The sequence below is a fragment of the Centroberyx affinis genome, unplaced genomic scaffold, assembly GCF_046629955.1.
Source record: "Centroberyx affinis isolate AG114_WGS23_722 - 3 ecotype Tasmania unplaced genomic scaffold, CSIRO-AGI_Caff_v1 ptg006994l_1, whole genome shotgun sequence".
In the NCBI taxonomy this organism is placed as follows: domain Eukaryota; kingdom Metazoa; phylum Chordata; class Actinopteri; order Beryciformes; family Berycidae; genus Centroberyx; species Centroberyx affinis.
Genome location: NW_027283541.1, coordinates 1 through 24,500, shown reverse-complemented (window position 1 = coordinate 24,500; position 24,500 = coordinate 1). Strand labels below are relative to the sequence as shown.

The 24,500-nt window shown below is 44.2% G+C and overlaps 1 protein-coding gene across 1 annotated transcript; it reads right to left on the bottom strand.

Moving 5' to 3' along the window:
* Positions 1–6,809: 6,809 nt before the first annotated feature.
* Positions 6,810–10,976, bottom strand: spry1 (sprouty homolog 1, antagonist of FGF signaling (Drosophila)). The gene is made up of 2 exons (XM_071513324.1): positions 10,341–10,976; positions 6,810–8,864 (listed from the first exon to the last, which is right to left on the bottom strand). The coding sequence occupies exon 2, from the start codon at positions 8,807–8,809 to the stop codon at positions 7,730–7,732; it is 1,080 nt and encodes a 359-aa protein (XP_071369425.1). The 5' UTR covers positions 8,810–8,864; positions 10,341–10,976; the 3' UTR covers positions 6,810–7,729.
* Positions 10,977–24,500: the final 13,524 nt, after the last annotated feature.

Below are 24,500 nucleotides of genomic sequence, written 5' to 3'. Positions count from 1 at the left end.
TTCATTTGTGTCATTATTCGTATTTTCCCCTTAAAAAACCCTATCGTCATGTAACTTAGATCAGTTTGGCACTACTTGATCATCATACAGCATCACAACTACCATTATAAACAAAAAGCCAATATGTTTTCATAAAAGCTTTCATTTATGTTTTATGTCCTCCATATTTTATGTTTCTTTCGTAAAAGACCTGATCCTCAGTATAACTCACATCAGTTTGGTATGACTTACTATGATGTATACCATTAATTTATGTCTTATAGATTTATGACAGCCTAAAAAAGTGCTAAACTCTTTCCCCTACACTACATCCCTTATTATAAGTCTGTCTGTGTCAGCTAAATGGCTAAAATGTAAATGCTTCTTTATCAAGGTAGAGAAGAAGGAGAGGGAGCGACATGAGGTCAGCTCCTTTATGGAGGTAATCAGAGTTGTCTTCCTGTCTATTCTCCCCTATTCACACAGCCTGGCCTTCATTCCCAGAGTGAAACTGGACACCGAGGGTTTTGTTATGGGTTTACAGCTCCAGAGGACGAGGAGACAAACAAGACGGCACAGAAAACGGCCCCATATCCACCGGAGCTGTGCAACTGCTGTAAAACTGACTCTAAAGTTAGGAACATAGTTTACAGTAGACTTTTCCCCCCGTGTCACTCCTTTGAGGGAGGTAGTTTGATTGCTAAATACGCTGTTAAAAATGATTAAACTAGTTTCTGTGGTTGTATAATCCAAGTGCACAACCACAGTGGAAACAGAGCCAAAGTTTTAGGTTCATCATGCCTCATATGGTGAAACTACTGACTTCTCACCCAGGGAGATTAGTTTAAATGGTTTCTGTGTTATTGGAACATGTCAGTGAAATATAAGATGTCAAAGCAAAGGAAAAGTGTGAAATATTTGACTGTTTGCTCCGGACGAGAGCATCAGCTAAATGGCTAAAATGTAAATGTAACAGAACTCTGTAAGACACAAATGAATTCACTATTTACCACATCATAGTAAATAGTGCCAAACTGATCCAAGCTGAATATGAAGATAGGGTCATTTAAGGGAAAAAAGCAGAAATTAAAGCTGTTCTGAAGATACATTTGATTATTGTTTATATCTCCATATAAGAACTGACCCCATGTCAGTTCTGACCTCATGTTCTTCTCTCATTCCTAAAAGAAAACCTCATATCATCATCGTCATATCAAAGCAGATACAAGTACTTTATTATTCAGGCTTGATGAGTGACTATCCTTACATTAGTTGCACATTTTAAACAAAAAAACCTTTATCTGGCCCGAAGCCAGAATAATTCCAAAATACCAGGAATTGGTATTTTGGAATGTGCTTCTGTCTTTGATCAGAGCTGAATATTTGTAGGTAATGCGGGTCTTTAAGGATCAATACCGGCCAGATCCACTGCTCAACAAAGGCCGAAATATCTCGGCGAGCCCACCTGTCGACCACACAGCAGACTCAAAGGTCCACTGATAGCGCAGGAGATTAAAGTCTATCTGCGTCTGGGAGAGAGGTGTGTGTCTGTGTGTGTGTGTGTGTGTGTGTGTGTGAGACCAGGAAAGGAAGGAGGAGGGCTGGAGGGTCGAAGGGTGAGCAAACCGGCAACTGAGAGGTTAACTGTCGCATGTGGGGGGAAGTGGGTGTTGGGTGGAGAGAGGGGGGGGTGGTGGTGGGGGGGGCGTGTAGCAACCTCCCCGCCCACCAACTTCCACCCCCTGACTGACTGACTGACTGATGGAAAAAAAAAAAAAAAAAAAAAATCCCTCCTGACCCCCACCCTACTGCCCCCAGCCGAGAAGAGCCGGACGGGACTAAAGCCCCCCATTGTTGTCCCCTCACACAGGATCACCAAGGCCCTGGCAGTGAAAAGGGGTGTGTGTGGGGGGGGGTGAGAGGGGTGGAGGGGGAGGTGGAAGGGAGGGGGGGAGGGGGCCGGACCGCCAGCTCAAACACAATCGTGTGATAGGACTTGGCCCTATCTAATCAAGGGCAGGAGGTCACTTCCGAACAACTGGGCAATAAAAGATTATTTCCAGCCACATAACAGAGGAGCCGTTGGAGGGGGAGGGGGGAGGGAGGAGGAAGGGGGGGGGGGGGGGGGGGGGTAGAGAGAGAGAGAGAAAGAGAGGGAGGGAGAGGGAGAGAGAGAGCGAGTGAGCGAGCGGGGGGAAGGGCGGCTGTCTGTGAGGAGAGGAAGTGAATTGAAAAAAGCCAGCAGACGGGAACCATCTGTCTGGATGCGTAGTCTAATCTCGCAAAAAAAAAAGAGGGAAAGAAGAGAGGTGGGGGGGGGGGGGGGTCAAAAAGAAAGAGAGTAAGCTTCCCTTCCTCCTCCTCTTCCGTCTAAACAGCCATACATGCGCACACACACACACTTAACAAAAGGAGAATTATTTGTTTGTTCAGTAATTATTTATCTATGAATGTAGTATCTATCTATCTATCTATCTATCTATCTATCTATCTATCTATCTAACGTATGGTTGTTTATATGATGCATGTTTTTAACCAAGATATCAAGGGGAAAAACAGACAAAAGTGCTTGTAGGGGGCCTGGAATGCAGCACACACACACAAACTGTCCCCCGGGGCAGTTAAGACAGGAACAAGGACATGATCTTGTCAAAGTTAGGCCATCTGAGGAAAAGTTAAAGCAGCGTTGGGTCAACAGGAGACAGAAGCATATTCTTCAGTGTGGAAACTTTCTCATGGACGGTTCTTCAATGTCGACTTTTCTTACGATGTGTTTCAAGATTGAGATGCGATTCGTGAACGGCGGGGCCTCATCTTTTGTAATTTCCCTGCAGTTTGTTTGTCTTTGCCAACTGTCAATTTGCGATATCCCCTGCTAGAAAAAAAAAAACAGGCATTGGTATCTCCTGAACCTTCTAAGCCTATTCGGGGGGGGGGGGGTCAAATCTAACGACTCCTGACAACTGGCCGTTTCCAGCAACAGTCTCCAACAAGAGAAACACGGAGACAAACACCCCGCTGATTTAATTAGCCGGCGGAATACAAAATCACAGGCCCGTCTATTGGGGCTGTGAGAGCTGGCAAAGGCTTTCCGCTAAGTTTGCAGGAAGGAAGTGACACTTTGAATACTGATGAGTCAATCGGCCTGATGAAATAGAAGCCATTGATCAAGCGCAAATCTTGTCTCTCTCCGAAAATAACGCCTGGCCATTAATTACAAAAGGATCCTACTGAATGATTGCCAAGGGTCGTGTATTGTATTGATCCCTGGGCCTCCTCCTCCTCCTGCTCCTCCTCCTCCTCCTCATCCCCTACTGGCCTTTGTCCATAAAATGGCAGACAAAGACAAGAGACAGGAAGGGGGCTCGGAGAAGAATGCGGTATCAGATAGCTAGTAACGCTGCATAGACACATAGCAGGTTGGGGAGGGGATGTGTGAAAGTTTTACACTAAGTTCCCCCTGTGTGTGTGTGTGTGTGTGTGTGTGTGTGTGTGTGTGTGTACCCAGGAGCAAATGCTTAAGAGGCTCAAGCCCCAATGAAACACCTCCATCTTGAATAGCCCTCGACACCTGATAAAACACCGGGTCGTCCCTGCAGGCGCTTTACGGCTCCTGAGGAGGAAAGGAGGCTGCTAAATGACTGTCTGTCCTCAAACACTCCACCGGCCTGACAAACAGTGAGCAGCAGCAGCACCTAAACACACCCTTTACCTGCTTTTTATGTGTGAAATACAGTTCACCATCCTTCTTAACTGCTGCTGTTGATTGACGGGCGTTTTTGAATTTATTTTAGCTTTCAAAGTATCCCTCCATGGCTTTGCCTTGGCACACTTTCTATACAAACCAGTGTAGTTAGATATGTAAAAATCATGCAAGTAAGTAGTAGTTATAATTATATTTACCTCTTTCAATTGATGGCTTGCTGGACCTCTCTTAGAACCACAAAAGCCATTGGCCTTTCTTGTGTTAAACCTTCATAATATTGTCACTGTTGGGTGAAAACCTCACAACTCCAATTTTGGTGATTTTTATGTTTTAACTTCAATTGAAGGATTACATGTTCCTCTATGGGTTGAGAAAATTGTACAACCCTTGGGTTTATGAAAAACCCATGAAAACCAATTAGATAAACTCCAAAATCCATAGTGGTCAAGCTAAAAATAAGGCTGCTTTTCTTGTTTCCTGAAAACTTGACATTTTGGACATGCAAGGTTTTCACCTGACAACAGCAATATACTTCCTTACATAGTAGGTAGTGACATTATCAGGTCCTGTTTTGCATCTTTTCTTTTAGCTATCTTAACTTGTTTTAATCTCATTTTAATCCTGGTGAGAGTGGATGTTGGAGCAGCTTCTAAACACACCAGAGCAACAAGTCTCACATGTGGCTCCAGCTCTCCAAATCCAAAAACAAATATCTGAGAAGATAACTTCCATAAACTTTGGTCATTACGTGGAAGTCCAAAAAAGTCCGCCTTCCTCTCCAAAATCCACCGCCCCCACGTTTCCCCCTGATTGCTAATTTCTATTTATATGCCACGAGGGGAAATAATGAAAACCAGATGAGGAGGCGGAGGGAAGCTGAAGCTCGCCTTTTGGTGATGAATGCTGTGGAGGAGGATGACTGTTTATAGAGTATCCTGCTGCACCGCGGCCGTGCCGTCAGCAGCGCCCTGGCTAAGAAAAGGACTGCCCCGGTACGATGTGTGGGTTGGAGGTTCCACCATGACTCACTTGGTAGTCATGCGTGTTTGCACTTGCACGGCCCCAAAAAACCCAAAGCTGTAGCAAGGGACCCGCCAAGCCTGACAACTCCAAATAGCATTACGTGGGTGTGTGGAGCTGCTAAATTTACTCTGAAACAAGTGCAAGGAGGAGGAGGGGGAGGAGGAGGAGGTGGAGGGGGGGGGGGGGGGGGTTGTGACCACTTCTGCCATTGAATTACTTAATACTGACTCAGATTTCACTTTTTTGCAGCGGAGAGGTTGCCCGTTGATGAATAAAACGTGACGCATTTGCAGAGCGGTTCACGTGGCAGAGTCACTGAAAAGTGAAAGAAACTATTCAGAGGCCTTGAAACGTTATTTTAGACACCTCAGCCGATTAGATCAGAGATGTGAGGGACATTTTAAGGGACTTAACCGAGCCAACTTCTGGAAATGGTGGGAGTAGGATACGTTTCCTTATTTGGATTAGGCTGGAAAATATCAAGTAAACATTGTCTTCCTGTTCACCGCCTCCTGAATACAGTTTAGATCTCTTCCACCCCCCCTCGCCCGTATGGGGGAACTATAGTGAAACCTGAAAAAAGAGGCCTCCTATTGTTTGCGATCGTCCAGGAGCCAGGAGCAAATGGGGCTCGAATTGCAGCTCTGAAAGGTAACAGGAAATTGACAAATCGCTAATCCACTCTTAACTATTCAGGGCAACAAAAGGTACATTCCACCAAAAAGGAAAGAAAAGCACATTAAGTACAGAGGGCCCATTTGGAAGGATGGTTCATTTGATGCAAACTGCTGACCAACTGGAATAAGACTGTGCCAGTCTGTCCTGGTGAAAGCCTAGTCAGCTAAATGACAAAGGCAACTAGATACTTCCTTTGTGCTGATGTTTACCATTAGCCTCTTGTCTCTGAAGTACTTTCACCAAACCTTTTACTAGCCAAGACTTTAACTGTAGGGTTCTAACTTGTGTTAAGTCAATAGACTCATACTCCTGTTTAGCAAAACTACACACAGAATCTCCATGGCTCTCAATCCAAATATCACAGCCCTCTTGCATGCACACAACAGTTGCATGTGGTTGATTTCCGTTTTTGTGTCCATGCTGCAGCTTCCAAACCTAAGCATGAGTATGTTTTTTTCTTTGCCGTGTCCCAGTGCATTTCCTGGTCGCAGCTTGTGTTTCCCCCCCCTCCTCTATTGGCGTTTCTGCCTGACCAACCAACTTTCAAAGTGATGATCTCATCCCCTGGGGGCTGGGGGGGTCAGCGGACTTCCCGAGTGATAAATTCACTGACAAAAAGAGGCGGCCAAATGGGGGGGGGGGGTGTGGTGTGGTGTGGTGTGGGGTGGGGTGGGGGCTGGATTTGCCCCCATCGTTGCCTTTAGTGCAGGAACCACGCCATAAAAGCCCAGCATTGATAGCCCGGTTTATTATCTTTGAACAGGTGGCCCCGGCTCGTCGTAATGGTGGCTCTCATTTCTCAAGGCACACACTGTGGGCTCCGCAATATGGAGACCATTTGGGAGTTTGGGAACATCCTGATCTAGCCATGTTAAAGCCCAGGGAATAAGCTACAGCACATAGTTTTGTGGTGACTTGTTGGCTGGTGTGAGTGGGGGGGGGGGTTAGAAGTGGAGTTACTTCCTGTGAGCATAACTCATGGAAACGCGGAGGCTCTGTTGATGCTAGCAGCTTCGGGGCTAATCGTGTCAATGACCTGTATTGTTTAGCTTTCAAGGTTAGCGAGGAGAATCGCGGCAAAGAAGCCCTCCAAGAATGTAAACAGCCAAATTTCGAGCTACAAGCTGTTTCTGCTCACTGCAGAAAAGTTCCTATTTTACCAGGAATTCCACACCCATGATGAACACACACACACACACATGCACACACACACACACACACACACATGGAGAGAGAGAGAACAGTAATTTGCTGTTCACCAATGCGCTCAAACTCAGAAAAAGAGCTGCATTCCCTTGAAATCAGTTGTCAACCAGAACTTGTTGGTTCCTCAAGCCAGTTGCTGTTCCTCTGTGTTCAAACCAGCACAATCAAGACACCAGACAGCACTATTTTTTCATTAATTAATATATTTTCTGCATTAAAGTTAACATAGTTTTCTTTTGTGCCACCCTTTAATTTTTCAGTAAGTATTTGATATTTTGTTATATTCAGACATGAGTAAATTTAAGACTGTCTTTTGCAATAAATATCATAAAATAATAGAGCTTCACATAATAAATATTTTTTACAACAAAAAAAATGTTTTAACAGACATTTTTTCTTTTAAAAAATAGCCAGAATTCCTCTTATGGATTTGAGCATACAATTTACAAAACCAAAAAAAAAAAAAAAAAACCATACAAAAAAAAAACAAAAAAAAAAAACATGGGAGAATGCCACAGAATGCGTATGAAGAGTTCAGATGGGTGGAAGGAGAGAAACATATCCAAGTGGAGAAAAAATACTATGAGATGGATGTGCTTTCGTTAATGCAACATGAGCATAGGAACCACGGTTTTAGTGTGGTAGCAACCGATAATTCAAACACACCTGCTTGCTATGAATACCTGGTAACAGCTACATAATCGCCCTATAGTAGATCGTCCTTCACAGATTTGGTGAGAGGCGGCTCCCACTGGGCATTAAGGCCCGAGGAAACCGCCTACCTAAAACGGAAGAAAAACTTTATATATAAAAAAATAGTGTTAATGAGGAGCTGAGGATAGACATAGAAACAGTTAAGGCAAACACTGGTCTGTAAAAACATGGTCCTGATCCAAAAAAAATAAAAAATAAAAATAATCGAGTGGTTTTCGTTACTCCTTTGCTTAGCTCCTTAGCAGGGTTCCGCAGCGGAGGAGGGGAGGCGGGTGGGAGGTGCTTAGAATGTTTGATAAACATTAATTCGTGACTATCATCATCATCATCATCATCATTATCATCATCATCATCATCATCATCATCGTCAGATCCGCATTAAGAGTCTCCCGCGCACACGCAAACACAAACACACAGGGGCAATCAGGAGGGTTTCTCCTGGGTCTGTGGGGCCCAGCTCTCCAGTTTGCAATAGACAGTGTTGGAGTTCTTGCAGCGGCAGCCGGGCCGGTTGACCCGGTCGTAGCAGCCCTGGCACGCCTTCAGACAGCCCTTGACAGGCGGGTAGCATAGCAGACAGGGGAAGAGTACCGACATTAATCCCATGCACAGGAAGCGCGAGCAGCAGTGGGAGCGCGACAGCGAGCAGGGGTGGTCGGCGCACGAGTCCCCCTCGTCGTCGTTGGAGCAGTGGTAGAAGATGCCCTTGACGAGGCACATGCAGGTGCCGTGCTCCAGCGCGCTCTCCGCCGAGCAAAGGCACTGGCCGTTGCACGCCAGGCAGGAGGGCAGGCTCCTGGGAGCCGTGCAGTCGCTGCACTTGCACTTCCCGCAACGTTCGCAGATGAACTGGTGCCCAGCGGCGGCCACCGCCCCGTTGCCGGTGCCGGTCGAGTCTGATTTCCCTTTGTCCAAGGGCTTGAGCGGAGCCTCCGGCGGAGGCTGTAAAACGGCTTTGGGCTTGGGCTGAGTCCGGACGGGCCGCTCCGCTCGGTGGTGGTGCTGTAAGCTCACGCCGGGCCTGGTGGGGGGCGAGCGTGCCAAGAGTCCCTGCTCAGAGGAGGCACTGCTGTTGCTGCCTGAGCTGGCGGCGCTCCCCGTGCTCGTAGAGCGGCTGAGGCCCGGCGCCCGCGAGCCACCGTACTGCTGTCCCCCGGACACCACTACCACGCCGCCCCCCACGTGGTGGTGGTGGTGGTTGTTGTGGTGGTGGCCCGAAGGCCGGTGCTCATAGTTGTTGTTCACATTGACGAGGATGACCTCGTGAGTCCTCTCCTGCTTGTCCTGGGGCCTGGGGGCCATGCGGGGCGCAGGGGGCCTCCGTACCACCGAGGGGCCCTCGGTGTACTCGTTGCTGGAGCGGATGGCCTTGATTTGGTCCAGGGAGAGAATGGCGGCATGCTGGAGCTCCCGCTCGTAATCCGACCTCTGCCGGCCCTCCAGGGAAGGCTGCTGGATCACCACTAATGAACCGCCGGGGCCATGTTGACTTTGGAGCTCCATCTGGGGGGATCACCACTTCCGACATTCACCGTGGACTTGGCATGCATCGGAAAACCTGCCAGAGGGGGGAGAGAGGCCAGGGAGAGACAGAGGGAGGCAGGGAGGGACACATCATCAGAAAGAGCCAAAACACGGCAGAGCTGGCAAACAGACAACGTCCTGATGGAAGGGGGGCTAAGACAAGTCCCAGCCAAGTGAAAACCTAACAGTATTATCATTATTATCATCATGCATACACAAGCATCTAATATGAAATACACTTCAGCAGTGAAACCAGTAGTTTTGAAACGTTTTAAGAATTCTTGTGAAGCTCCTTCAGTTATTTTAATATTTGAGGGTCTAGATAAAGTTAATGCAGGCCCACTGTTTTCATCTTGTCAACACTGCAATATGTCACATTTGATCCCTCTAAGTGAGGCAACCCGGGGGAAAAAGTTGACTATTAACAAGACTTTTTGTACCTTCCTCCCCAATACGCACACATCTAAACTTCAGTAGGCCCTACAAATACTTCCCCTCCTCATTTACATTTGTATGACTAGTTAACATTTAAATGCACCGCGGCGACGAAATGAGGACACGATCCAAGGGAACTAAATGAGCTGCCTCACTTAGTATTCTATTACTACACCAAAAAGGATTTCAGGGAAATGGGGACAAAAGTAGAGCAAAAAAACTAAGGTCAGACCAAGTCCCGACAAAATTCAGACTTTTGTAGAATACCGAACCTAACACTGGATGATAAAGTTGTTGTGCCTGATTAGAGCTTCACTTCGGGCTAGACCAAGACACGTTTTGACGGGTGATTTAAAGCTACAGTATGCCTAATTTATGTTTTTGTGCCATAAACAACATCAGGAATTTGGGTTCGAGCCTTCGGGGATGTTATGAAGCAATGCCGATCTGCACAAGGCCAAAACCTCCACAGCCTGCAAAAAATGAAAGGCTTGCCTGCGCCGTGAAACAGAAATAAAACCTCACAGGAATAAACACTGCAGCAAAAACCCTGTGATCAATATTGCTACTCTTTGCAAATAAACACAAACTCTTATTTTTTATGAGTCTACGCGTCAAAGGGCGCACAATAAATAGGATTATCCGCACTGTGCGCTTTCAAAGGAGAAGACATTGAGCGCAATAATAAAACCAGGGCGCTATAAAACCCACAGAGCTGGAGATCAAGAGACATTAGAGGACGCATCCAAATAGACGGGGAAAAACTTATGAATGAAAACAACCGCCGTGGGGGAGGGGTGTTTGTTACAGCAGAGCGACAGAGGGACGCAGGCATGGAAATTCATCAACTTCAGAAACTAATCGCAATAAATTCAACTAACTGGCGGTGTTTTCCCATACAAACAGAAAATTACAAGGCAAACCTAGTCTTTGTGCACCAATGTAACGAAACATTTAGACCCCATCGCCAAGTGGCGCATAGGGTCGGTCCGTGCGCTACTATTAGGCAACAAATATTATAAAACTCAAATCAGATGCGTAAAATAATTGTTAAATAGTAAGGGGGGATACGTACCTATATGCAACCATCCATAACGTCGAATCCATCAACCATAGCCTACCAAAACTCCATCCAAAAGGAAGAGGCAATGTCCAAACGCTAAGATCTAATGCATAACATTCACAGCGACAGCCTATTAATCCAAGTGCGAGTGTATCCTTTGCGTTATTCCCTTTTCTTCGTTAATTATCAAAGTTCAGTGCGGGTTACGCACGCATTCGTCCCAGGATAAAATAAAGTAAATCCACGGAGGAGCTTTGATGGAAGAGAGAGGAAAGGCACCCGGAGAAACGTTGCGCACTTGGAGGCCGATCTTTAGACAAGACAACCCAGTTATAAGTCCCGTAGGAAGTGTTGTAAAATAGAAATGAGAAAAATGTCTCGGAGCGGAGGAAAAAAAGAAATTCGGAGACAAGTGAGCTTATATCCAAGAGTTTCCCCTCTTCGAGTATCTGTGGAGAGACACGGAGGAAAGTGAGTTTTAGTTGTTCGGCTGTTTGTTGTTGCGGGGAATATGCGCTCTTGTGCAAAAAAAAAGCCTCGGCGGGTCGCAGACGGCGGTGCGCTCTCTCCAGCTCTGCGGGCCTGTCCAGCACTGAATGAATGGGAACGCAGGGCTCAGTGTTTGCTCGACAAGCCAACTCCCATTGGCCATTCACTCCACTGAAAAAGGATACATCGCATCCGCTCCTGATTCATTGGGCAGATGTGGAAGGCCGGGCGATAGAGATGTGTGCACTAGTTAAGGTGGAACGGCTTTTTATTTTGCTGAGACCAGGGGGGCTCAGCAGCACAGGAGGGAAAAAACTAGTTTCCGTTCTTGTGGGTTATGAATAATGACATGAATAAGGTTGATATGAGTAATAGTGATGGAATAAAGGCGTTATTTATTCACATTCTTGTGCTGTTTTGTCTTTTGTTGTACAGACACTGCCACACATTCATGGAAAATGTCTAACTTTAAAAAGAAAGAAAAGTAATTATGGCTTCATCATAGATTTATGCTCGCATTAATCTTTTTTTAGTTCTGCTTCTTGAATATCCGCTGAAACGCCATGTTTGATCATATAAGATATTAATAATAAAAATAGATAATAAAGATGGAATAAAGGTATTAATTATTCTTATTATTTTGTTGCTCGGTTCACATGTCTCACATATTTAGGATTACACGAGAGAAAGAGAAGGAGCACACGTTAATCATAACTCACTGAAAATGATGATCATCACTGAAGCTTTGGAATAGGAGATGAATATTAACTTTAAATAGACTAATATAAGGTTTTCCCAAACGTTCTCATGTCAAGAACCCCTAACACATTCGCTTTACACTACCGACCAACATTTGACAAAGATTTTGTTGTAAGGAAGCCCATCTGAGAAGAGTTTTGTGATGATTTAGTATAGAATTATGGATGTAGTGGATCACCTAGATTTAGTTTAGCCACCTTTTTTAATTCATAGGTTGCTAAACTGTGTCTTCTTGACAGTTTGGGAACCCCTACTAAGTAGTATCACTGATATAAGTTGTATAAGTATGAGGTATTTTAAGGAAAACCCATAAGTTAATGCTTTTCTGAAAATATAGTTGATTTTCTTTCGTTGATGGTTGTTTGCCTTGTCATGATGACTTGGAGGTCAGAGTTTAACCCACCTTTTTATTTATCACTACATCACTGGCTCCAAAACAGTCACCATGATACATTTTCTTATTGTGTTAACATGTAGGGAGTTGGGGCCCCCTGGAACCCCTTCAAGGACCCCTGGTGGTCCCGCGACCCCACTTTGGAAACCACTGGGTTATACTACACGGGAAATTGTGTAATTGTACAGAAACTTTGGCGAGGGAACATCATCAGGATATCTCTTCCTTTGTGGAATGTACCCATTACGCATTTACGCATGCCATATGTGGAGATAAAATGCGTAATGATGCGCCTGCGCTTGCACAAATCTCCGATATGGACGCTTTCCCATGATTTAGTGAGTTTAGGGTTTTGGTTTGGTAGGGGGGGGGGGGGGGAAAGAGGTTTCAGTCCCGGACGACCTTAAGAAAAAAGCAGCCCTCCAGCCAGGGGAAAGACTCCCCCCCTCCCCCAGCCTCCCTCCTCCTCTCTGTTCCTGACTGTCTGGTTTGATTGGTGTCGCGGATGCGCTACATCCGGATCCATGAGAAAAGGAAGTTCAATACAAAGTCAATTTATCCTATTCAAATGGAAAAATCAATAGATGAATGACCCTCAGTGCCATTTCGGGTCAGCAAATGCCTGAAAAAGAAGCAGAGAGAATCCTAGCAGAGTTAACGGACTGTTAAAGTGACTCGGCGGTGCAATAACGCCTAAGATGTTGTAGGCTGGAGGTAAAATGCAGTTAGTGGAGCTGAAGTCTTGGTGATAAAGCGGATCCTGGTAGACCGACAGATGGCCGCCTGGATCCCTGCTCTTAGTGGTCGGAAGCGCGGACGGAAATCTCACGATTACAGCAATTAGCTGATTTTCCATGGATGGATGTGATGAATATACCAGCCGTGGTTGTTTTTCTCCCCGTGGATATAAACCAGTGCTTCCCAAAGTGGGGTCCGGGAACCTCCAGGGGTCCTTGAAGAGGATCCAGGGGGTCCCCAGAAAGATTAGGAATAGTTTCATTTCACTACTATCCAATTCTCTGGAAGTTAGTGAGATAAAATATAAGCTTGGCTATTCAGAGGTTTCACTCTCCCCACAGTATAGTCAGTTATATAATTCTGTACCAAGTCATATTTAATAACAAAAATAGCGAGGTTCATGTGGGTGCAGTCTTATCAAATGAGAGGCTGTGGTCTAATAATATGAAAAAAACTATTTACAGTCCCAAACAGAAGTCAAGATTTTTTTTACTGAAGAGACATATTTAGTCCAAACATTTAAACTTAGCAGACAAAACAGAAGGGAAAGAATGCTGCATCGGTGTAGAATGGACAGATGCTGTTTGGATGTAGGGAACAGCTGAGCTGAAACAAGCCAATGCATGAAAAGTCTGAAAATAATATACATCAAAATCCAGTCAAAACCAGCAATTACATTTTGTAATGAGACAGAGTGCCTTGTACATTTTTTTTGTTGCTGGGAATTACTGGTTTTGTCTGGATGTTAATGTGTATTTACAAAGGCTTCCCATGCATTGGCCTATTCTGATTTAAATTAGTATTCACAGGCCAATCTAAAGATTCACACATAGTCAATTTCTTGATTATTTCTTGATTATAGTTTCTGATAGAAAAAAAGACTAAACAACCCAAGAATATGAATAAATAATGCCTTTATTACATTATTATGATTCATATTTTATATGAACAAACATGACATTTCAGCTCATATTGCAGAACCACAAAATACAAAATGATTTAGCGGCCTGCTGAGTTATCAAAAAAAAACGTCCTTCTGAAACATATGAGCAACACAGCCAACATTTCAACAAACAGGGAGGGGGAAACTTTTTCATCTGCCTGACACTGTGGCTTGTGGACTAAATAAATTCATAACCATTTTTGTTCTTCTATCAGCCATCAGATGCAATGTTGAAACAATAGTTGGTTAACCAGTGACAGTGGCTAGTAGACTAGAGAAACGTAACCAACCAGCAAAACCAAACATTACCAGTGTTTGTCTGGTGGCTGGTGTCAGTTCCTCATCATAGGAACAAGGCCTGACGACAGTAACTTGTCCAGTAGACCTGAGCAGTTCCAAAAAACTGTATTCTTAAAATGATGCTATCTTCAGAATGATAAAAAGGGGGAACATTTTCTGAATTTGTCCGTAGCAGAGTGGTCAGAAGAAGCAGAGGCCGCTGCGTTGCTGCTGATAGTTGATATACGACTGGATGAGAGAGTCCGGGACCCGAGGCTTCACAGCATCCAGCGCTCTTTCAAAGTGTCTGGCCGTGATGCGCTCAGCTTTGATGTCCTCCTGCAGGGCCAGGAGGGCAGCCTCTCTGCATACTGCTGTTATCTGGGACAGGAAACAGACACAGATATTCAGCTGTCAGGCGCAGCGACCCGTCCACTCACTACCACTCAACCATGCGGGCAGCCACAGTTGGGAGGCTGATCGACTTCAACGATGACAGCCGGAGAGACTTTTGAGGGTAGAATGTGTTATGGTAATGTAGAAGCACTTGATTAATCTCACTCTGGGAATCGTCTTTATCACAAATAAACACAAACAAGGCAAACACAGACCAAACTGGCACACATACATCTGCACAACCATCCATGTCTACACTAAGCAGACAGGTCAGGCACAAATCTATTATGATCATCCCCCAGTTTCATCGCACTGGGAACAAATGAGTGTTTGAACCTCTCTGCAGACATTTTGGGAAGCATAAACCTGCTAATTAAACAGCTTCTGGGTTGAATCAGTGAAGTGACACTGTGAAGTGGCTGATCTGTGTAGTCCAGGATACTCTCAAGTTTAGACATGGCTCTCCTATTGTACAGTACATTCAGTGATTACAGTACATTCAGTGATTCAAGATTACATCCAATAGTTCAGTGGTTCTCAATCTGGGGGGTCGCAAGATGATTTATGGAATAGGAAAAAAGCATATTTCTACTATAAAAATGTATAATCACATCTATTTTTTCAGATTTTTCTCTACTTTTTACTTCTTTTCTTGTGAAATACTGAATAGTTTTCAGCCTCCTCTGATAGTAAATCAAATGAAACAACCTGAAAAGGGAAAATCGTTCTTTGGTTGAACTCATGGCTTCATTTTAAGGGGTCATGAGCCAAAAAGGTTGAGAACAGCTGCAATAGTTGAACTGGTAACACTTAATGCAATGTAATATACTGTATATATTGATACACTGATGCCATTTTGAATCAAACTGCACGATTAACAATGTCATCAGACAAGCATAGTATCCACAACATCCAGTCTGAGCAAAAGATTCTGCATAACTTGATCTAACTTTCATACATCTATTGTCTTCTACATTTTACTTTTACATTGTAGGCTAATTGATACTCAGCAGAAGCATAATCTTAAATTCCTAGATGACTAATATTACAAGCAAACCGACAGGAAGAAGCTCAAAGGTCGGAGCCGTAATACCCAGATAATATTCCCGTGACCCTGGAATGATGATGTAAGAGAGAAGTGACAGGAACAGGAATAAGATAAATAAGAGTTAAGGAGAGAGAGAGAGAGAGGCAGAAGGGATGTTTCACTTCAAGATAAGAGAATTTTAGAGGAGGGAGATATGGGAGAGGACTGCTGCACTCACTGCAAGTTGTTCTGGATAAGACCATCGGCTAAATAACTGAAGTGTAAAATGTGAATGTTGATGAATTATTTTCAGCTGCATCGGGTTAAAATAATAAGTGCAACATGGTGTGAGGGAAGTCTTAAAAAACATCCCCATTTCTCCTGTATTAAAAAAAAACAGCAGGACGTTTATGGGTTGGAAGGAGTTGACTGTGTCACAAATAACCAAAGGAAGTCCTGGTAAGCCGCTCTGATTGGAGTTTAGTTATACAAACATTTCTCAGAGGCAGAGCTGCTCTGGAAGCAGAAATAATATTACTGGTTGAGTTGAACCTCAGTGGGCGGAGCCAAAGAACCACTGTTTTTTGGAGCTAATTGGAAAACTGAAATGGCAAAGAAGGAACTCTGGTCAAAATCTAAATAAAACATATAAACGGCAATGACTTATTTTTTTCACTCATTCATGACCATGGTATTGATGATGATGGAAGGTCAGCAGCTAGCTAACTAGCTTACCTAGATAGCTATAGGTTAGTATGGCTAGTTTGAACTTGGAAGGCCATCTGGGCTAACTATCTAACCTAGATAACAGTATGGCTAGATTGCATTTTTTCAGTTAACAGAGCCCTAGGCTTCATAATATTAGCTTCCTCCTCTCTTACCTCTTGTCTTTTTCACTGGACTTCAGTCCAATGTTATGTAGCCCAGTGATTCTCAACCTTTTTCATATCAAGGACCTCTAATTTAGTCCACATTAGAGCCACAGACCCCCATTTGATGAGATTTTGTCTCTCAGACCCAAATCTGAGAATATTTGTATTGTTAGATATGATTTTGTCCAGAATTCCATGACTATCTGTATTGTAGGTAGAGATATAACAGAGAAACTATGATCAAAACAGTCATTCATCGACATTCTCTATCTGCGTTAACTTCTTGTAAATGAAATAATTATATATATATAATAATAACAATATAACAATTGATCAATTTGCTGGGGACCCCCTGGAACCCCCCTCAAGGACCCCTGGTGCTCCCCGGACCCCACGTTGAGAACCACTGATGTAGCCTGAACAACTGTGGCTCTTTGGCTCCGCCCACTGAGGTTTAACTCAACCAATGAGATTATCTCTGCCTCCAGAGCCGCTCTGCCTCTGAGAAATGTTTGAATAGCTAAACCTACAATCTGCCATGCCTAAAATGTAAACGCAGTAGCTCTCCCACCGGTGGAATTATGCAACGGGTGACACGGCCCGAGCGCTGCAGTCAGTGTGGGTGACCTTTGGGAGCAAATTCTGCACACGCCAGGGGAGTGACTCACTTCCGAATCCGTGGCGATGGCTGATGAAGGCCAGGCACCTTTCCCAGCAGTGCCACCCTCCTCCCTGTCTAGAAGCCCTGCTTTGTTCTGAGGCATGCGTCGCTCTCTGTGGACGCAGGGAGGCCGGCTCACTCAACCGCCTCCAACCAGCCGTCCATACAGCCACTGATCATGTTTGGCTGGACGCTAATGAGATATGCAGTCCTGTGATGCAGCAGAATATTGAACGTTGAATGTATATATGTATGTAGAGTGATATCGGTCCACTGATACTGTTCACTGGACTGATGCACAACTGGTCACTGACTGCACTTCCTTTTACAGTTATAGCTGTACTGACTGGCCACACTGCTTAAATGCACAAGCTGATACTGAATACTCATGTAGAGTGATATATATTGTCTACTACTGTTCTTTCACGGTTCCTCTTTACTGGATATGAGGTCATGTTGTCCTTGTACCATGTGTCAGCATGTCAGTATCAATATCTCTCTGCAACAGTGTCAAGACAGACGCATTTACTGTACTTGGTGATTAAAGTGATTGTGATTCTGATGTGATTCTGTGCTGCATAGGCCTGAGCTTAAAGCTGCAATTTACTACTTTTATAAATATATCATACATTATCAGTCTGTGTTTGTGATGCTGTGTGTTTGGCTAAAATTGGCTTTTCTTTTTTTTTTGGTAAACTCTTTTTACTGGGGTTTTTGGTACAAAACATACACCATCTTTAAAGATTTCCCCCCAAACATAAGAAAATATATAGGCTACATATATGGCTATACATACAAATACCCACACACATATACACATACAGTATACATATACACACATATGTACACACATATGCACATGCATACATACATATGTATACACACAGACGTACACACGCTCATATTCACACTTATACACATAAATAAAATATTTGAATGGGGTATGACAAATCTCCAAATACTCAAAAACATTAAATAAGCACATAAAAACAAACAAAACACACACAAAAAAAAGTGTGTTTACATTTTTTTTAACTTATAATACATTTATAGTACATACCAGGCCAATTCTAAGGTGAGTTCAGTCTTATTGAAGTAGTTTATAAAATTGGCTTTTCAATAATGTTGGGGACATTTTGAGGCGTTACCATTTGCTGTGGGTGCGGCCAGCAGTGAGATGGACTGTGGCTACCAACATGAATCTAGCAGCCTCAGTGCAGGGAAGTCACAGCAACAACAACAACAGTAGCGGGAAGCAGTAGGAAACGAAAGTACAGTGAAGTATACAGTACTGTTAGACAGGAAGGATGCCAGCAGTCTGTTTTTCTACGTAGAAAGCTAGTGGTAATTGTGGTAAGTGTTGGGGTGTGAACTTTACTAATGGACGGCGAGGAGGGCGGGACTAACAACACACTTTGCTGACTCAAGGTGAAAAGTTACATATTTGAGCTTTGTTGACAAGACTTTCAGTCCTATGATATTATGGCACTGCTCAGGTTCTCAGTGTCAACAATGTAGGAATCTCAACACTGGATATTTATGAAGGCTGATTAGCCCCGGTCTTCTTTCAACCATGTCTGTGAACCACACATGTTCATAGTTACTGTATTGCAAGTGCAAGTGCAAAATTGACCAAAAGTAAAAAACAAACACTTTTTTCATGATTGAAGTTGACATTTCAAAAGTATGTCGAATACTATTGCCAGTTTCGCGTGGATGAATTGAAGCGTTCTATTCCAAAACCATTTTGGCAGAAAGTCATTACCCATCATTCAATATCTGTATAATATAGTGGACCCGCTCTATACAAGTGTTATCAATTTAGAACCAGGGACTGAAGCCCTTCAAAAATTACCATGATTTGTTTTAATTTTGTTCTAGCAATCATTTTGTCAGAGTAGGTGCCATTTTTCTCAAATGGTGGACATCTCATTTTAAAGTGAAAGCCTTCAAAGTTATACAGTAAATGTACAGAAAACAGACATAGACAAAGTTTTAGGAGAATATTGAAAAGCACAGAAGATTTCAAATCACCACATTTGATTAGAAACTTCAACAGAAGTTCATATCTGATGCCTCCGGACAGACACAATGCTTAGGCCAAGTTTTAGTGGAGTGAGGGAACAAAGCTGCAGAGGTTTGTGGAAACAGACGACAGTCATGGCATTTTTCAGGACCGGTGAGTAAAATGAGGGGAGATGGCTGTGTGAATGTGCTCCGGCCAAGCTAGCGAGCACGGCTGCGGACAGGTGCTTTGCAGATGTCAGGATGTGAGGCCTTTTTCCCCCCTTCTTCTTCTGTTTCAAGCCAATGAACAACATGATTTAGGCAGGGTAAACACACAGGCCCGGGCTAATTTTCTATGAGGGTTTCCCATCATTCAAGTCATTTAGGCCTGTCAGTAATAATGATGCGAAACAATGAGGCCGTGTACCCCGGCTCCCTGTTTACAAGTGGAGAGAGAGAGAGAGGGAGAGAGGGCGAGAGAGGGAGAGAGAGAGAGAGAGTGAGAGAGAGATGCCACATGTTGAACAATGTGATTTAGTGTTGTTTCCAAGCAACATCCATAAACAGGAACAGACAAACGTTGCAGCACAATCAAACTGTAATTTCTTATTTATGTTTAAACTTTGACATACGGGACACGTTAGCCCGCTTGCGTCTCAATCTCATGATTCAACGATTAATAATTATTTGGCCGTTTACTTCCACAACACCCCTCGGGTTTATTAAAAAAGAGGAAAAAAAAAATGTCCGGAGCTGCTCTGAAGTACACAAGCGGCGCGCACACAGGCCCCCGCATTCATCCTGGGCCGGGTTTATGAGCCGGTCTGTGAAGGCGATCAACAAGCCAGTGTTTCCCGCTGCGTGTTTGCCCGTACGCGCCTTGAAAAAAAAGCCACAAAGGCAAACAGGGCGAGCGAAAGAGCCAGTTTGTTTGTAAACGTGAAGGCATTCCTAGAGCGGAGCCAACAGTCCACTACCGACCCCCCCCACACACCACCTCGACACCCCCAAAAAACCCACCCACCACCCCCTAAAGCTGGGCCCCCTGCTCTCCCAAGAGGGAAAAAGAGGAGGAGAAGAAGAAAAAAAAAAACTGCAAATGCACAGAAATTAAATGTGGGGGGGATGTTGGAGGGGGGGGGGGAGGAGGAGGAGTGCTGACTTGTGGCAGCCCGAATAAATTATGGATCTTTTTTTTTATTTTTTATTTTATTTTATTGCGATGCAGACTTTATTTTTCATTCCCTTCATAAATTATGTCAGCGATCACTTAAATATATGGAGGGGGCTAAGCCGATGCATTGCAGCGGCTGCTTGCTGGTGATGTGGGCGAGCCCGGAGTTCCTGGCGGTGGCACGCAGCCAGACGGAGAGGCAAAGCAAACGAAAAGGAGAAGAAGAAAAAAAAAAAAAAATCGTCAAGAGCTTCTCAGTTTGGAGGCCGATTAAAAACTGCTGATTTAAGATGACCGAACAGTCAGCCCGATGTTGAGTTTTGATGACCGAGCAAAAACAGTAAAAGATAACGATTATACAGCAACAACTTTTCCACCGTGACCGGTTCAGGTTTGAATACTCACTTCTGAAACAAACTTCTAAATAAAAAAATATTTATCCAGTGGAGGTTTGCTGAGCGTACAGCTTCTCTGCGACACCCTGCCTCTCATTTATGCCCAGTACGACTAGTCAGCTGGGGGTCAAATGCTCAAAGGCACCTTAATGGTAGTGCTGGGATTGAACCGGCAACCTTCCAGTTATCACCTCACTTCTCTACCTTCTAGGCCAGTGGTTCACAACGTGGGGTCCCGGGGACCACCAGGGGGTCCTTGAGGGGGGTTCCAGGGGGTCCCCAGCAAACTGATGAATTGTTAAACATCACCATTGCCTCATTTGCAAGAAGTTAACGCAATTAGAGAATGTAGAAGAATGACTGTTTTGATCATAGATTCACTGTTATCTCTCAATCTACTGCAGATAGTCATGGAATTCTGGACAAAATCATATCTAACAATAAAAATATTCTCAGATTTGGGTACCAAGATACCAAATCTCATCCAATGGGGGTCCGTACGTGGCCCTAATGTGGACTAAATTAGGGTCCTTGATATGAAAGAGGTTGAGAATCTCTGTTCTAGGCGACCACTGCGCCTCTTTGATGCCTTCACACATGTTGTTGCCAGAGTGTGCAGACCAGAAGCTGAAGGCTCTGTATTGAGTTTGAAAGCAGACCGTTCACCCCCCCCCCCCGTTCCACTCCCCTCCCATCACCACCACCAGCGGAAATGTCCGGAATCCCTGTGTCAGTCATTCCACCTTAATAAGATGTCAGCAGAGCTGCTCAAACCGCAGAGCTTTTTAATGGGTCGCTGGAAAAGTGATAGATACACAATTGGCCTGATGGAGCGCCCACCACATCCTTGTTTCCACACATTCCGCTCACGACGAGTTTCCCCTGGTGGTTCCCAAACCCCTCTGCGATGGATGCTATGTCTCTCACACACACACACATACATACACACACACACACACACACACACACATAAACACACACACACTCAAATGCATGCAAAAAGGACAGCTCAAACTGAAGAAAAGATCAGGCAGCCTATTTACCGTTCCTCATCAGAAATGCTGACCATATGATGCAGATTGGGGTGGGGGGTGAGGGTGGGGGTGTGGGTGGGGGGGTAGTAGGGGGGTAATGATACGTTTTCTGGAGGTTGGCAGTCATGTTTAGCTCTGCTCTCCGCTGGTCATTTCATAAGGGCAGGAAAAGTCATTTGGACCTGCTGTTGATGCTGCGAGTGGCCTAGGCTTGCAAAAACAGAGGATCAGACAGGACTAGCCAGAGTAATGTTGTCACGGTAACCAAAATTTCGATGTTGAATTTTTTAGAAACGTTCGATACTTTCACCAAATGTGTTCTGCAGGCTGAAATTCCAGCGTCACCATCAGAGGGCGTAAACATGCGGACGGAAATAGTTCAAAGTATAAGAAGAAGAAGAAGAAGAAGAAGAAGAAGAAGAAGAAGAAGAAGAAGGAGGAGGAGGAGGAGGAGGAGGAGGAGGAGGAATGGAATAGACAGAGCGTCAGTCTGGCTCTTGACAGCGGACCGCAGCAGTCAAACAGCTGAAAACATTCAACAGCATCAACCAGTCCACCATGTCTTGAACTGGATCTCAGTCCAGCTAAACTGGTTGTCTAAAACACTCCTCAAAAGATATTTTTATTGGAAGGCACCTTTAATAATCAGTCTACTCTCTTGTATTTGTATTTTAGTTATTTATTTTAATGTAAGCTTATTTTATCTGACATTTTACCCGATGAACTTGGTGTGATGAACTATGGTTTTATGTTTTATCTTCACATTGCTTTTATCACATTTTGTTTTGATCCGTTTGTGTGAAGCACTTCGAAAGGTGCTAAATAAAGCATTATTATCATTATAAACTGGTGCCAGCAGCCAAATATGGAACTATTTCACATACAGAGCCGAGAAAGACGGACACCAAACCAACATCAAAACTCCTGAGGAAAAGCTGCGACAAAACGGGCACAATTAACAGTAGTAACTTAGCAAAGTATTTCAGTGATATTTATGACATTATTGCAGTTTTATTCAAGCTCTTGATGTATTTATTTTGTTATGTGTTCTCATTGCAGAATATGAAGTTATTTAAGTAACTGATACTGATGTTGAAGTGGTTGTTCTCTGACATGCCTTCTTTTCTTGTTTGCCATGACTTCGTAGCAGCATCAAATTTTTAGATGTTAAACTTCGTACTGATATCAAAGTCAAAATCCTGGTATCGTGACAACACTACCAGAGAGCTGAAGCGAGAGTGAGAGAGACCCTGTTCTGCTGTGAGGAAGGTTTCGGGGCAGTGCAGCCATGTTAATGGGGTTATGACATGAGGACTGGCACGTGCGCGGATAGTTTTCCCCGGGGCTCCAGGCCTTCGCTCGCCTCCCATGCTCCCAGCCATTAGGGTGCCACAACATGAAGCCTGGACACAACAGCAGCCTTTATGCTCTATTGGTCACTACACTGCACTTCCCTCTATAGCTACAACTACACCCATACACATATCATGCTGCTCGAATGCACACGGCTATACAATGCTGGATGTATATATGTAGCGTGATATGTAGAGTCTACTATACAGCTGTATGCTATACAGCCCTGTTGTCCTTGTAAGATAAGATAAAAGATAAGATAAAATGAAACTTTAATGATCCTCAAGAGCAAATTAGGCAGATGTAGCAGCAAAGCAAAGTAGCAGTAATTGGATGCAGCCAAGAAAAAGAGAATCTAAAAATTGAGGGTTATATAAACACAACCAATAATTTCAGTGGTAGACCACGTTAAGACGAAATGTATGAATGAAAGCATGGAGAGGTATGGGTTACAGCATTAAGAAGGGGTGAAAAATAGCTGCAGTAGTAGCAGTCAAACTTACTGAGGCTAAGAAAAATGACTGAAAAATATTTACAATAGGAGAATATACCAAAAGAATGAAATATGTGCAGTATGAAAATATGAAAATAGCAACATACACTCAATATATATCAAATCTATGAGCAAAAACAATATGTGATGTTACAGTGCATGTGCAAACATGTGCTTGTATTCACATTAACAAGGCTACAGAGAGGAACATGTGTACAGAAAGGTCCAGGTGTGTAGATGTGTGTTGTAAAGAAAACTACACACCTTGTACCACGTGTGTCAAACCACGTGTGTGCTGTGAAACTCTGCTGTGGAAGATTCTCTGCACTAACGTCACCAAGACAAATTCCTGGGTAGTTTATTGTATCTGATGAATAAAGTGATTTATATTCATATAAACTCACGCATACTCACATCCCACTGCTGGCATCTGTATGTTCATGTATGCATGCCTTTGTGTGTGTATGAGCGTGTGTGTGTGTGTGTGTGTGTGTGTTCTATCACATGCGTTTTGTTACACTGCTATTCTCTTTGAAGACTTGTGATGGAAAAAAACCCAGCTGCCTTTGTCACTTTCAAACAAACCAAAAGAAATGCAAGCACACACACATACAGCGCACACACACACACACACACACACCCACCCACACATATATCGCATATGCACACACGAATACAGAGCAGCACACTAACTGCAGAAACACATCACACACACACACACACACACACACACACACACACACACACACTCAAATGCAAGCATGCACACTCAAAGTACGAAAACACAAAGGCGCGCGTTGACGCTCCAAACGTTAACAGCGAAATAATTATGCAAATCTATATTTTTCCCCTCAGCATTTCCCCAGAGGAGGCGAGAGGGGCGCGTGCCATGAGACAACCTGTTCAGAGCGACCAAAATAACCCCTCCTCGAGAGGCGGAGGTGGGGGGGGGGCGGGGGGGGGGGGAAGCTCGCGACTGCTGGCAGCGCATACCAACGTTCTCAGGTCAAATCTGTCTGGTGTGCTTTTCGCTTCCTACTTCAACAAAGGCGCTCAGTGAGTGTATCAGACGGCCTTAATGAAGGGCTTGTTAGCCGGGCTACAGGCTGCAGATCCACTAGGCCCGGAGTGTGTGTTTACTATCAATCCAGCCTTGTG